Source organism: Salmo salar, chromosome 07 (assembly GCF_965601325.2).
Source record: "Salmo salar chromosome 07, fSalSal1, whole genome shotgun sequence".
Lineage (NCBI taxonomy): Eukaryota > Metazoa > Chordata > Actinopteri > Salmoniformes > Salmonidae > Salmo > Salmo salar.
Window position 1 is genome coordinate 40,660,075 of NC_138297.1, and position 11,566 is coordinate 40,671,640.

At 42.8% G+C, this 11,566-nt stretch overlaps 2 protein-coding genes across 2 annotated transcripts; both read left to right on the plus strand.

The window, feature by feature from the left end:
* The first annotated feature begins 98 nt into the window (after positions 1-98).
* On the plus strand, positions 99-3,517 carry LOC106609122 (vesicle transport protein GOT1B). Its single transcript, XM_014207571.3, has 5 exons — positions 99-278; positions 740-831; positions 1,182-1,360; positions 1,636-1,717; positions 2,453-3,517. The coding sequence occupies exons 1-5, from the start codon at positions 254-256 to the stop codon at positions 2,489-2,491; spliced, it is 417 nt and encodes a 138-aa protein (XP_014063046.1). The 5' UTR covers positions 99-253; the 3' UTR covers positions 2,492-3,517.
* Positions 3,518-10,070: 6,553 nt separating this feature from the next.
* LOC106609159 (spexin prohormone 1-like) lies at positions 10,071-11,423 on the plus strand. The gene is made up of 5 exons (XM_014207641.2): positions 10,071-10,140; positions 10,303-10,441; positions 10,680-10,742; positions 10,916-11,002; positions 11,165-11,423. Exons 1-5 carry the CDS (start codon positions 10,135-10,137, stop codon positions 11,227-11,229), a joined length of 360 nt encoding a protein of 119 aa, XP_014063116.1. The 5' UTR covers positions 10,071-10,134; the 3' UTR covers positions 11,230-11,423.
* Positions 11,424-11,566: the final 143 nt, after the last annotated feature.

Sequence of the window (11,566 nt, forward strand, 5' to 3'; positions counted from 1 at the left end):
TATTCAGCAGAGAAGTGCTCTCCTTATTAACCCTTTCACCAACGTTTTGATACAACCTTTTAGAATGTTGAATGCACCCCTGGTTTTGTCCGGAAGAATAATCTTTCTAACGTAACCAAGAAGGCGTGTTTCCGGAAGACGTGGCTAGTGCTACAGTGGCAGCTGTTATAGTAGTACTTGAACTTGTATTTTAGTACAATACAATTAACAGTGTCAACTTGTACATTTTACAAGCTGTTGATTCATTGCTAAAATGATCTCTCTAACGGACTCACAGAGTAAGGCGATTTCTATTTTATCTAACGGTTGTTGCTGCTGGCCAACTTGTTCCAGCTCTCTAGCTAACGTTAGCAAGCTAGCCTCTCTCAGCTACATTAGTAGCTAAATTAAGCTAGGCTATTCTTTTATGTGAGGAAACCAGCTAGAAATAGCTAACTAGCTAAATAGTATGTTTTGCTAGATAAAGTGACCATTGACAGCTAATGTTAGCTAGCTAATTAATGACATTCATTCTGAGCCAGATGGCTGGCTAGGGAGCGAGGACGCCAATTGAAACCACAGGAGGTTGGTGGCACCTAATTGGGGAGGACAGGCTCGTGGAATGGTATGTTGGATGCCATCCATTCGCTCCGTTCCGGCCATTATGAGCCGTCCTCCCCTCAGCAGCCTCCTGTGATTGAAACGTATTAACGTTAGTGTGCTTGGATTCTTGAAATAATGTGATTCCTCTTTCTTGCAGAGATCGGAATGGGACTTACAGGCTTCGGCGTGTTTTTCCTCTTCTTTGGAATGATCCTGTTTTTTGACAAAGCCCTCCTTGCAATAGGAAATGTGAGTGATTTCATCACCATCCACAGTTCATATTCAGAATGTTTGCCTACCTTCTGCAGCTACATACATGAGGCTTACGGTTTGCTATATTTATTGGATGTTGGTGTGATCTGCAATTCCATTATCTCTAGTGACACTGAGAAACACACAGCTGCAGAGTCAGAGCTCCTTGATTGAGGGTTTTAACGGTTGTTCACCCTCTAGTGTGAGCCTTTCTGTCTCTCTTAACTGAGAACAATCACCACCTTATGGAGTAGTAGAGAGGTGTAGGGTTTAATTGTAAAGTACTCTGTCATTGTCAACAAACATTGACATTGTCCTTTCCCTGTCCCTTCTATCTCTCTCTATAGATCTTGTTTGTGGCTGGCCTGTCGTTTGTGATCGGTCTGGAGAGGACGTTCCGCTTCTTCTTCCAGAAACACAAGATGAAGGCCACCAGCTTCTTCCTGGGAGGAGTGTTGATCGTTCTTATAGGCTGGCCCATTGTGGGAGTGGTCCTGGAGGTCTATGGCTTTTTCCTTTTATTCAGGTGGGTACAGTACAGTACAGTACAGTACAGTACAGGCACCAGGCTCAGTTTGCTAAGCTTATCTTTAGAATAAGATCTAGTCTGGAGGGAATCAAGCCAAACTTAGTTTTTTCCTGTCAACTGTGTCTCGCCCCCACCCCCTGTTGAGTGCAGCCCCTTAATGCAAGGGCTTACTGCGTGTAAAGAGCCGTAGTCCGTCATCATGTGCTTGCTCTTGTCAACTAACTCTCTCTCTTTCTCTGCCCCCTCTCTGTCTTTCGCTTTATCTTCTCCAGGGGTTTCTTCCCAGTGGCAGTAGGCTTCATCAGAAGGATACCCATCCTGGGCTCCCTGCTAAACCTCCCATTCATCAGTGGGGTGAGTTAATGTTGTAGCGTTAAACAAAAATTGTTGGGTAAATTCTGATCGCCGGTCGTGGCGAAAAAGTAACGCTCCTATAGTTTCAATGTATTTTTCCCGGTGGGTAAACTGTGTTTACTTGCGTTTACCCTCCACTACACCACTGGTTGAGTAAGAGTATGGGAACAGGAGCTACAATGCAGTGGGTGCTGTGTGGGCTGAGGTGGTTACACTAAAGACAACACAGGGACCACTTGGTTTCTGACAGTGGTTCTGGAAGGCTGTAGTGTCTCCTACAGTGTCACTCAATCTTCACATATAAGAGCGTTTGTGTATGTTCGTGGAGTCACTTGTTTTGAGGAGAATGTGTCTCTGTCTCTTTAAAGCCTTCGTAATTAACTCTGAGGACAATCCGCAGTCTTGGTCAGTCACTGCAGATTTTCCCTTGCATGTGAGCATGATTCACATCTGTTTATAATGTATGTTATACTGTAATGTTGCCTTATGCCTGACCAGAGTAGGGAACCATTGGTATTGAAAATAATTTGTAATAGGACACCAGCAACAGCATTTATCCTTCACACCGTTTTGTATAGTCTACTCAGTCACGTCAAGCAAACATTTCATTGCCCGTGTACAACTATGCACTAAACGTTTTAGTGAAGCTTGTATATGTCATCTATTTTGCTCTACTTTGCAAAGGGGACAGTAGACTGTTGACTTATATTTGTTTATTTTCTCTCTCTCTTTCAGTTTGTGGACAAAGTGGGAGAGAGCAGCACCATGGTATAACAGTGACTTTTTGTTTATGAAGATAATAAATCTCTATTATATTTATGATACAGTAGTTCTCATAAAGCCACTTAACCCCCATTGGTCAATTGCTTACTTCCAACAGTTAGCTAGGTAATTTTCATGAGACTTTGTATATGAAGACCTCTTCCCATTTTAAAGGGAAAACGGTCTGCTTTTTTGTATCTTGATTCTGCAATTTTAAGGTCCGTACCAGTCAAGGGTACCAGTCCTGGTTGCTACGAGCAACTGTTACTAATGAATCTGGAGTTGGTTACGATGGCTACCCCAGAATGTTTTACATGTCGTTGTTGAATGCTGCTCTCCTCTACTGGAGAACTCCCCACGAGGAGGAGAGTCCCTCTAACGGACTGAAGAGAAGCATTTTGGCTCTCTTACTCTACTATTGAATGTACAGACAAACTCACCATGTCATCACCTCTGAAGATAGCCTCTGGACAACCTCAGAAGAGGAGTGGAGGAGGAGAGCTGGTCCCATTGTTACATTGTAGATGGGGCCAGGGGTTTTTTCTAGTTCTGTGCTGTCTTGCCAAAAATGAACTAGGAGTTAGCAAGATGGCACAAACAGATCTTAGACCATGTTAGGGTTTCCTGACCATATGACCAGGGAAAGCTCGAAGCCATAGTTATAGGTGGTTTCCTGGTCAGGTATTGGAAAGACTCCTGGTCCTACTTATGGTGCCTGTGCTTTCTCGCACTGGACTAAAACTTGAGTCCTGTGGAAGAAAATAGCTTTACTTTCCAAATCTCTCACGCCTGTTATTGAGTACCAGATCTGGCAGTTGCATATTTTCCCCTTATTTTTCTGTAATTTCTGTGTATGACTGGATGAGAACTTCAGTAGATTATTATTATTTTTTTTAAAAGAGCTACATTTGAGTTGGAATTGTATCAATCTAAACTATAGGAATGGAGGGAACTGAATGGAATGGTTATATGTGAAATGACAATGGTTTGACAATGTTTTGTCTGACACTTTTGTAATTACACTTTTTTTGAAAAACTTCCGTTGTGCCGTTGTCTGTCATTCATTGTGTTTTGATTGTGACAAATTGCAAATATACTGAACAAAAACATAAATGCAACATCTTAAGTGTTGGTCCCATGTTTCATGAGCTGAAATAAAAGATCCCAGAAATGTTCCATACGAGCACAAATCTTATTTCTCTCAAATTATGTGCACACATTTGTTTACATCCCTGTTAGTCAATATTTCTAATTTGCCAAGATAATCCATCCACCTGACAGATGTGGCATATCAAGAAACTAATTAAACAGCATAATCATTACACAGGTGCACCTTGTGCGGGGGACAATAAAATACCACTTTAAAATGTGCAGTTTTGTCACACAACACAATGCCACAGATGTCTCAAGTTTTGAGAGAGTGTGCAATTGGTATGCTGACTGCAGGAATGTCCACCAAAGCTGTTGCCAGATAATTTAATGTTCATTTCCCTACCATAAGCCGCCTCCAACGTCGTTTTAATGAATTTGGCAGTACGTCCAACCGGCCTCACAACCGCAGACCAACCCTAACCCTAACTCAGACCACGCCAGCCTAGGACCTCCCCATTCGGCTTCTTCATCTGCGGAATCGTCTGAGACCAGCCACCCGAACAGCTGATGACGCTGAGTATTAATGTCTCCAATAAAGCCCTTTTGTGGGGGAAAACTCATTCTGATTGGCTGGGGCAGGCTCCCCAGTGGGTGGGCCTATGCCCACCCATGGCTGCGGCCCTGCCCAGTCATGTGAATCCATAGATTAGGGCCTAATTAATTTATTTCAATTGACTGATTTCCTTATATGACTTGTAACTCAATAAAATTGTTGCATTTTGTGTTCATATTTTTGTTCTGAAACCCCTTGACTTTTTCCACATTTTGTTACGCTACAGCCTAATTCAAAAATTTATGAAAGTTTTTTCCCTCATCAATCTACACAATGGCATAGGCCAAACAAGGCACTTGTATACACTATGGTAATAGTCTCACAGGGTCAAAAACATGACATCACTATTCACATGAATGGACTTTTTTATTAAACCTTTACTTAACTAGGCAAGTCAGTTAAGAACAAATTCTTATTTTTCAATAACGGCCTCGCACCGGCACCCCCCCCCCCCAAAGGTGCGAACTCCCGGCCGCAAACCTGAACCTATAGGGGAGGGTCCAGGTGGGTATCTAATACTTGGCGGCGGCTCTGGTTCGGGGCGTAGCCCCCACACCACCCGCTAATCTTCTGTGTCGCTGGAGGAACCAGACTGTGGATCATCGCCGGAGGCTTAGGAACGACAACTGCCGCTGAGGACTCCGGGCTGCAGACCGCCGTTGAAGACTCCGGGCTGCAGACCGCCGTTGAAGACTCCGGGCTGCAGACCGCCGTTGAAGACTCCGGGCTGCAGACCGCCGTTGAAGACTCCGGGCTGCGAAGCGTCGCCGGAGGCTCCAGGCTGGAAAGCGTCGCCGGAGGCTCCGGACTGGAAAGCGTCGCCGGAGGCTCCGGACTGGAAAGCGTCGCCGGAGGCTCCGGACTGGAAAGCGTCGCCGGAGGCTCCGGACTGGAGAGCGTCGCCGGAGGCTCCGGACTGGAGAGCGTCGCCGGAGGCTCCGGACTGGGGAGCGTCGCCGGAGGCTCCGGACTGAGGAGCGTCGCCGGAGGCTCCGGACTAGGGACCGTTGTTATAGGCTCCATGCCTTGGATCATCGATACAGGTTCCGTGCCATGGATCATCTCTACAGGTGCCAGGCCATGGATTATCCCTACAGGCTTCGTGCCATAGATTATCCCTACAGACTCCGGGCCATGGATCATCACTAGAGGCTTCGTGCCATGGATCATCTCTACAGGCTTCGGACCATAGATTATCACTGGAGGCTTTATTCGTGGAGCTGGAACAGGTCTCACCGGACTGGGGAGACGCACTGAGGACCGAGTGCTCAAAGCAGGCACCGGCCGTACTGGGCTATGGAGGCGTACTGGAGGAAGAGTGCGAGAAGCAGGCACAGGACGCACTGGGATATGGTGGCGCACTGGAGGGAGAGTGCGAGGAGCAGGCACAGGACGTACTGGGCTATGGAGGCGCACTGGAGGTCTGGAGCTTAGGGCTGGCACACCCTGTCCTGGCTGGATGGTTGTTTTCGCTCAGCAAGGGCAGGCGCTGGTACAGGACGAACTGTGCTGCGCTGGTGAATGGGGGGTACCGTGCGTAGAGCAGGCGCAGGATATCCTGGGCCGAAGAGACGCACTGGAGACCAGATACGCTGAGCCGGCGCACTTCTTCCTGGCTGACGGCCAACTCTAGCATGGCAACGGTGAGGAGCTTGTACCGAGCGCACCGGGCTGTGAGTGCGCATGGGCAACACAGTGCGCATGGGCAATCACCACATACCACGGTGCTTGTTCAGTCACTCGCTCCCCACGGTAAGCACGGGGAGTTGGCTCAGGTCTTAAAACCGCCTTAGCCAATCTACCCGTGTGCCCCCCCAAACATTTTTTTTTACCGCTGCCTCTCGGGCCTCCGTTGTTGCCTTGCCTGTCGATCTCGTCGCTGTACCTCCCTCGCTGCTTCCACCTGTTCCCATGGGAGGTGATCCTCCTCCCACGTCCAGGATCCTTTGCCATCCAGGATGTCCTCCCATGTCCAGTCATCCTGCCCACGCTGCTTGGTCCTTTGGTGGTGGGATCTTCTGTAACGACCGTCCAAAGGAGTAGACCAAGGTGCAGCGTGGTGAGTGTTCATCTTATTATAAATCAGAACACTTAAACAAAATCAGAAACAAATGACCGTCACGTCTTGCAGGCTATAACAAGCAGTACAAAAATAAGATCCCACAACTACAGGTTGGGAAAGGCTGCCTAAGTATGATTCCCAATCAGAGACAACGATAGACAGCTGCCTCTGATTAGGAACCATACTCGGCTCAACACAAAGAAATAGACACCATAGAATGCCCACCCCACACCCTGACCTAACCACATAGAGAAACAAACCGTCTCTCTCAGGTCAGGGTGTGACACCTCTTGCACTGAGATGCAGTACCTTAGAACACAGCGCCACTCGGGACCCCCAAAAATGAAAATGGAACACATTATAATGGCAGGCCTTTTTATCCCAACATTTATCCACATAAATTGTAAGATTGTAGTGCTTTTCTTTGTATTGTTTTATTTAACTTTTATTTAACTATCACAAGTCCAGATGGTCCTACTATAATTTTCTTCATTTTTAATGTATGAATAACTTTTGGAAGAATGTATTCTTTGTCTCAATACACATTACACTGTAGGCATATGCTAGGCCTACTGCTCCACTTCTCTGCAATTGTTTAGTTTTAGTTGTGGATTGTTTACCAGCATTAGGCTAGATATAATAATTGATGGTAATGTCAATGAGAATCCCAGGGAACCCATCACCTCCAGCTTCCCTGAGTCTATCCCAATCAAACACTCCTACATTCATTGGGAGACTGTCAGCTGTTCATTCATAAAAACGACCAGGCATCTATCCATGAACAGCTTCACTGCACAAGAAGTAAACATATCAATATTTCCAAAGCAATTACTTTCATTTTTTACAACAGTAAGAATACTGATAGTGTCTCAGCATTTTGCATTAAATGGCTTCTTTCTTTACTTTTGATAAAATATTACCTTATACAGTGCCTTTAGAAAATGGTCACACAACTTGACTTTTTCCAAATATTGTTGTGTTACAGCCTGAATTTAAAAGTTATTACATTTAGATTTTTTTGTCACTGGACTACATACAATACCCCATAATGTCAAAGTGGAATTACAGTACCAGTCAAAAGTTTGGACACGCCTATTCATTCAAGGGTTTTTCTTTATTTTTACTATTCTACATTGTAGAATAATAGTGAATACATCAAAACTATGAAATAACACATATGGAATCATGTAGTAACCAAAAAAGTGTTACACAAATCAAAATATTTTATATTTGAGATTCTTCAAATTAGCCACCCTTTGCACACTCTTGGCATTCTCTCAACCAGCTTCATGAGGAACAGTTTTGAAGGAGTTCCCACATATGCTGAGCACTTGTTGGCTGCATTTCCTCTACTCTGCAGTCCAACTCATCCCAAACCATCTCACTTGGGTTGAGGTTGGGTTATTGTGGAGGCCAGGTCATCTGATGCAGCACTCCATCACTCTCCTTCTTGGTCAAATAGCCCTTATACAGCCTGGAGGTGTGTTTTGGGTCATTGTCCTGTTGAAAAACAAATGATAGTCCTACTAAGCGCAAACCAGATGGGATGACGTATTGCTGCAGAATGCTGTTGTAGCCATGCTGATTAAGTGTACCTTCAATTCTAAATAAATCACAGACAGTGTAACCAACAAAGCACCCCCACACCTCCTCTTCCATGCTTCACGGTGAGAACCACACATATGGAGATCATCAGTTCACCTACTCTGCGTCTCACAAAGACATGGTGGTTGGAACCAAAAATCTCTAATTTTGACTCATCAGACCAAAGGACAGATTTCCACTGGTCTAATGTCATTGGCCCAAGCAAGTCTCTTCTTCTTACTGGTGTCCTTTAATAGTGGTTTCTTTGCAGCAATTTGACCATGAAGGCATGAACAGTTGATGTTGAGATGTGTCTGTTACTTGAACTCCGTGAATCATTTATTTGGGTTGCAATCTGAGGTGCAGTTAACTCTAATGAACTTATCCTCTGCAGCAGAGGTAACTCTGGGTCTTCCTTTCCTGTGGCGGTCCTCATGAGAGCCAGTTTCATCATAGCGCTTGCCATAATGGACTTGGTCTTTTACCAAATAGGGCCATCTTCTTTATATCACCCCTACCTTGTCACAACACAACTGATTGGCTCAAACACATTAAGAAGGAAAGAAATTCCACAAATTATCGTTTAACAAGGCACACCTGTTAATTGAAATGCATTCCAGGTGACTACCTCATGAAGCTGGTTGAGAGAATGCCAAGAGTGTGCAAAGCTGTCATCAAGGCAAAGGGTGGCTACTTTAAAGAATCTCAAATATAAAATATATTTTGATTTGTTTAACACTTTTTTGGTTACTACATGATTCCATATGTGTTATTTCATAGGTTTGATGTCTTCACTATTATTCTACAATGTAGAAAATAGTAAAAATATAGAAAAACCCTTCAATGAGTAGGTGTGTCCAAACTTTTGACTGGTGCTGTATATTTTTTGACATTTTTACAAAAAAAGAAAAAAGCTGAAATGTCTTGAGTCAATAAGTATTCAACCTCTTTGTTATGGCAAGCCTAATTAAGTTCAGGAGTAAAAATGTGCCTAACAAGTCACATATTAAGTTGCATGGACTCACTGTTTGCAATAATAGATTTTGTACATTATTTTTGAATGAGTACCTCATCTCTGTACCCCACACATACAATTCATTATCTGTAAGGTCCCTCAGTTGAGCAGTGAATCTTAAACACAGATACAATCACAAAGACCAGGAAGGTTTCTCTAAGAAGGGCACCTATTGGTCGATGGGATTTTTTTTCTCATAAAAACAGACATTGAATATCCCTTTGAGCATGGTGAAGTTATTCAATACACTTTGAATGGTGTATCAATATACCCAATCACTACAAAGATTAAGGCGTCCTTCCTAACTCACTGAGTACCACTATTCATATTTTCAAGCATGGTGGTGGCTTCTTCATGTTATGTGTATGCTTGTCATCGGCAAGGATTAGGGATTTTTTGGGGGATAAAAATATATGTAATAGAACTCAGCACAGGCAAAATCCTAGAGGAAAACCTGGTTCAGTCTGCTTTCCATTAGACACTGGGAGACAAATTCACCTTTCAGCAAGAAAATAACCTAAAACACAAGGCCAAATATACACTGGAGTTGTTTACCAAAACAACATCTAATGTTCCTACAGTTTTGACTTAAATCGTCTTGAAAATATATGGCAAGACTTGAAAATGGCTGTCTAACAAAGATCAACAACCAACTTGACAGAGCTTGAAGAATTTAAAGATGTTGATATGCAAATATTGTACAATCCAGGTATTGAAAGCTCTTAGAGACCCAGAAAGACTCACAGCTGTAATTACTAACACGTATTGACTCAGTGGGTTGAATACTTATGTAATGAAGATATACTGTATTACTGTTTTATTTTTCATGAATTTTTTACAAACTTTAGATTTTTTTTTTTACTTTGTCATTACAGGGTATTTTGTGTAGATCATTAACAAAAAATGACAATTAAATCCATTGTAATCCCACCTTGTAACACAATAAATGTGTAAAAAGTCTAGGGGTGTGAATACTTTCTGAAGGTACTGTAGATCTATGATTGCCTTTGGCAGCTAATTGTATACATAAAATGTGTATTGTGTACATTAAAATGTGAGTAATTGATTTGATTGGTTCCTCTCTGCATTCCCTCTCTGCGCTTGGAGTCCACCTCTCTTTCATCAAATTGACATGACCTATTGCTGTTGACATCCATAACGCGTTGCGCTGTGGGCTACGAGGTCTCCCTCACCAGTCCAATATAAATACAGGGATAACGTTTGCCAAGGCACACAACTTCTGCCCGGATCTCTACTGGCATTACCGGGACCTAATATTCTCCGTCGCAATGAAGGTAAGTTGCCTGTTGAGGTACATTTTGATCTTTGCGTTTTTATGAATGGAGATGAGCATGGCACATGCAAATGATTACCTTCTTGTCATTTATTTTGAACGCATATTTGTTTTACATTGTCTGCTTGTTCATACAGCATAACTTTACTTTGAACTGTTTCAGGGTGTGAGGACTATTACAGCTTATGCACTTGCTCTTTTACTTCTGGTAACGCTCGTCTCCCATTCGTGGAGCGCACCGAAGGGCAGTTTCCAGAGGAGAAATTGGTCACCTCAGGCAATGCTGTACCTCAAGGGCACCCGTATGTCTACTACCTATATTAGCCTAATCATACTTTGCATTCCTTTGACATACCTTTTAAATGTATTTCTGCATTTATGTCCTCCACAGAGAATAATTGGAAATAATATGCAACGTAAAGGGATTAACATTATAATTTAATTCTGAAGTTGTCTATTATTTCCTTATCATGTATGTTTATTTATGAATGCAACTAAAATATATTGTATTTCATAACTGTGTGTATGTTGCTATTACAGAGGGACGGCGGTTTATCAGCGAGGACAGAAAAGAGGGAGACGTATATGACACATTACATTTAGGTAAATACAATACATTTGTATTTGGCAGTATGCACATATTCTTATTTTGTATGTCTCTGCTACAGTATGGCTCTGTAAAGTAGTGCACTGTATGGGGAATAGGGTGATTTGAGATTTTAAGATCATCTTTTACTTTTACCTATCATTACTCTGTTATGACATCCTCTTTTCAGAGACTCGGAGTCAAAACACAGAGAAACTCAGTGTGAACCAGGCAGCCACAGTCCTGCTCAATTTCCTGCAGCAAGCCAAGGAGGATGGTGAGTTGGGTCATATTGCAGCCTACAGTAATGGTTAAGGATACATCCAAGGAAGCCCACCTCAATAGGCGCTAATTCAGGCATCGGGTTCCCTTAACTACATCCAAGCTATAGGTTTGAAATTGCCATAAAATTAATTGCACTTATCTTTTTTCGTTTCAGGAGAAGAAAATCCTGAACAACTGTACTTTCAAGACTTGCCGGCATGGAAAAGAGAGTACTTCTGATGTATTTTTATAATGTATTTATTATTGTTGATAACATTCTAATCTATTGCATCTGTTGATCTCTTGTTGTTGGATGTAGACTATTTAATGCGATGTGAGAAAAACACTGGACTCTAAGTATGGCTACACTGAAAATGTTTCAATGTATTATTTAATACAATGTTTAATAAAATTATTTTGAATTCATAGCAACACTTGTCTAAGGGTATCTGATCATATAAGTAATGTACTCAGGACTAGGGTTGGCCATCCCAGGCTATAGAGAGAGAGACCTCTCAATGCAATTCCTGATATATAACTATTGAGTAAACTATTTATGTCTCATTTCCTGTGGGCG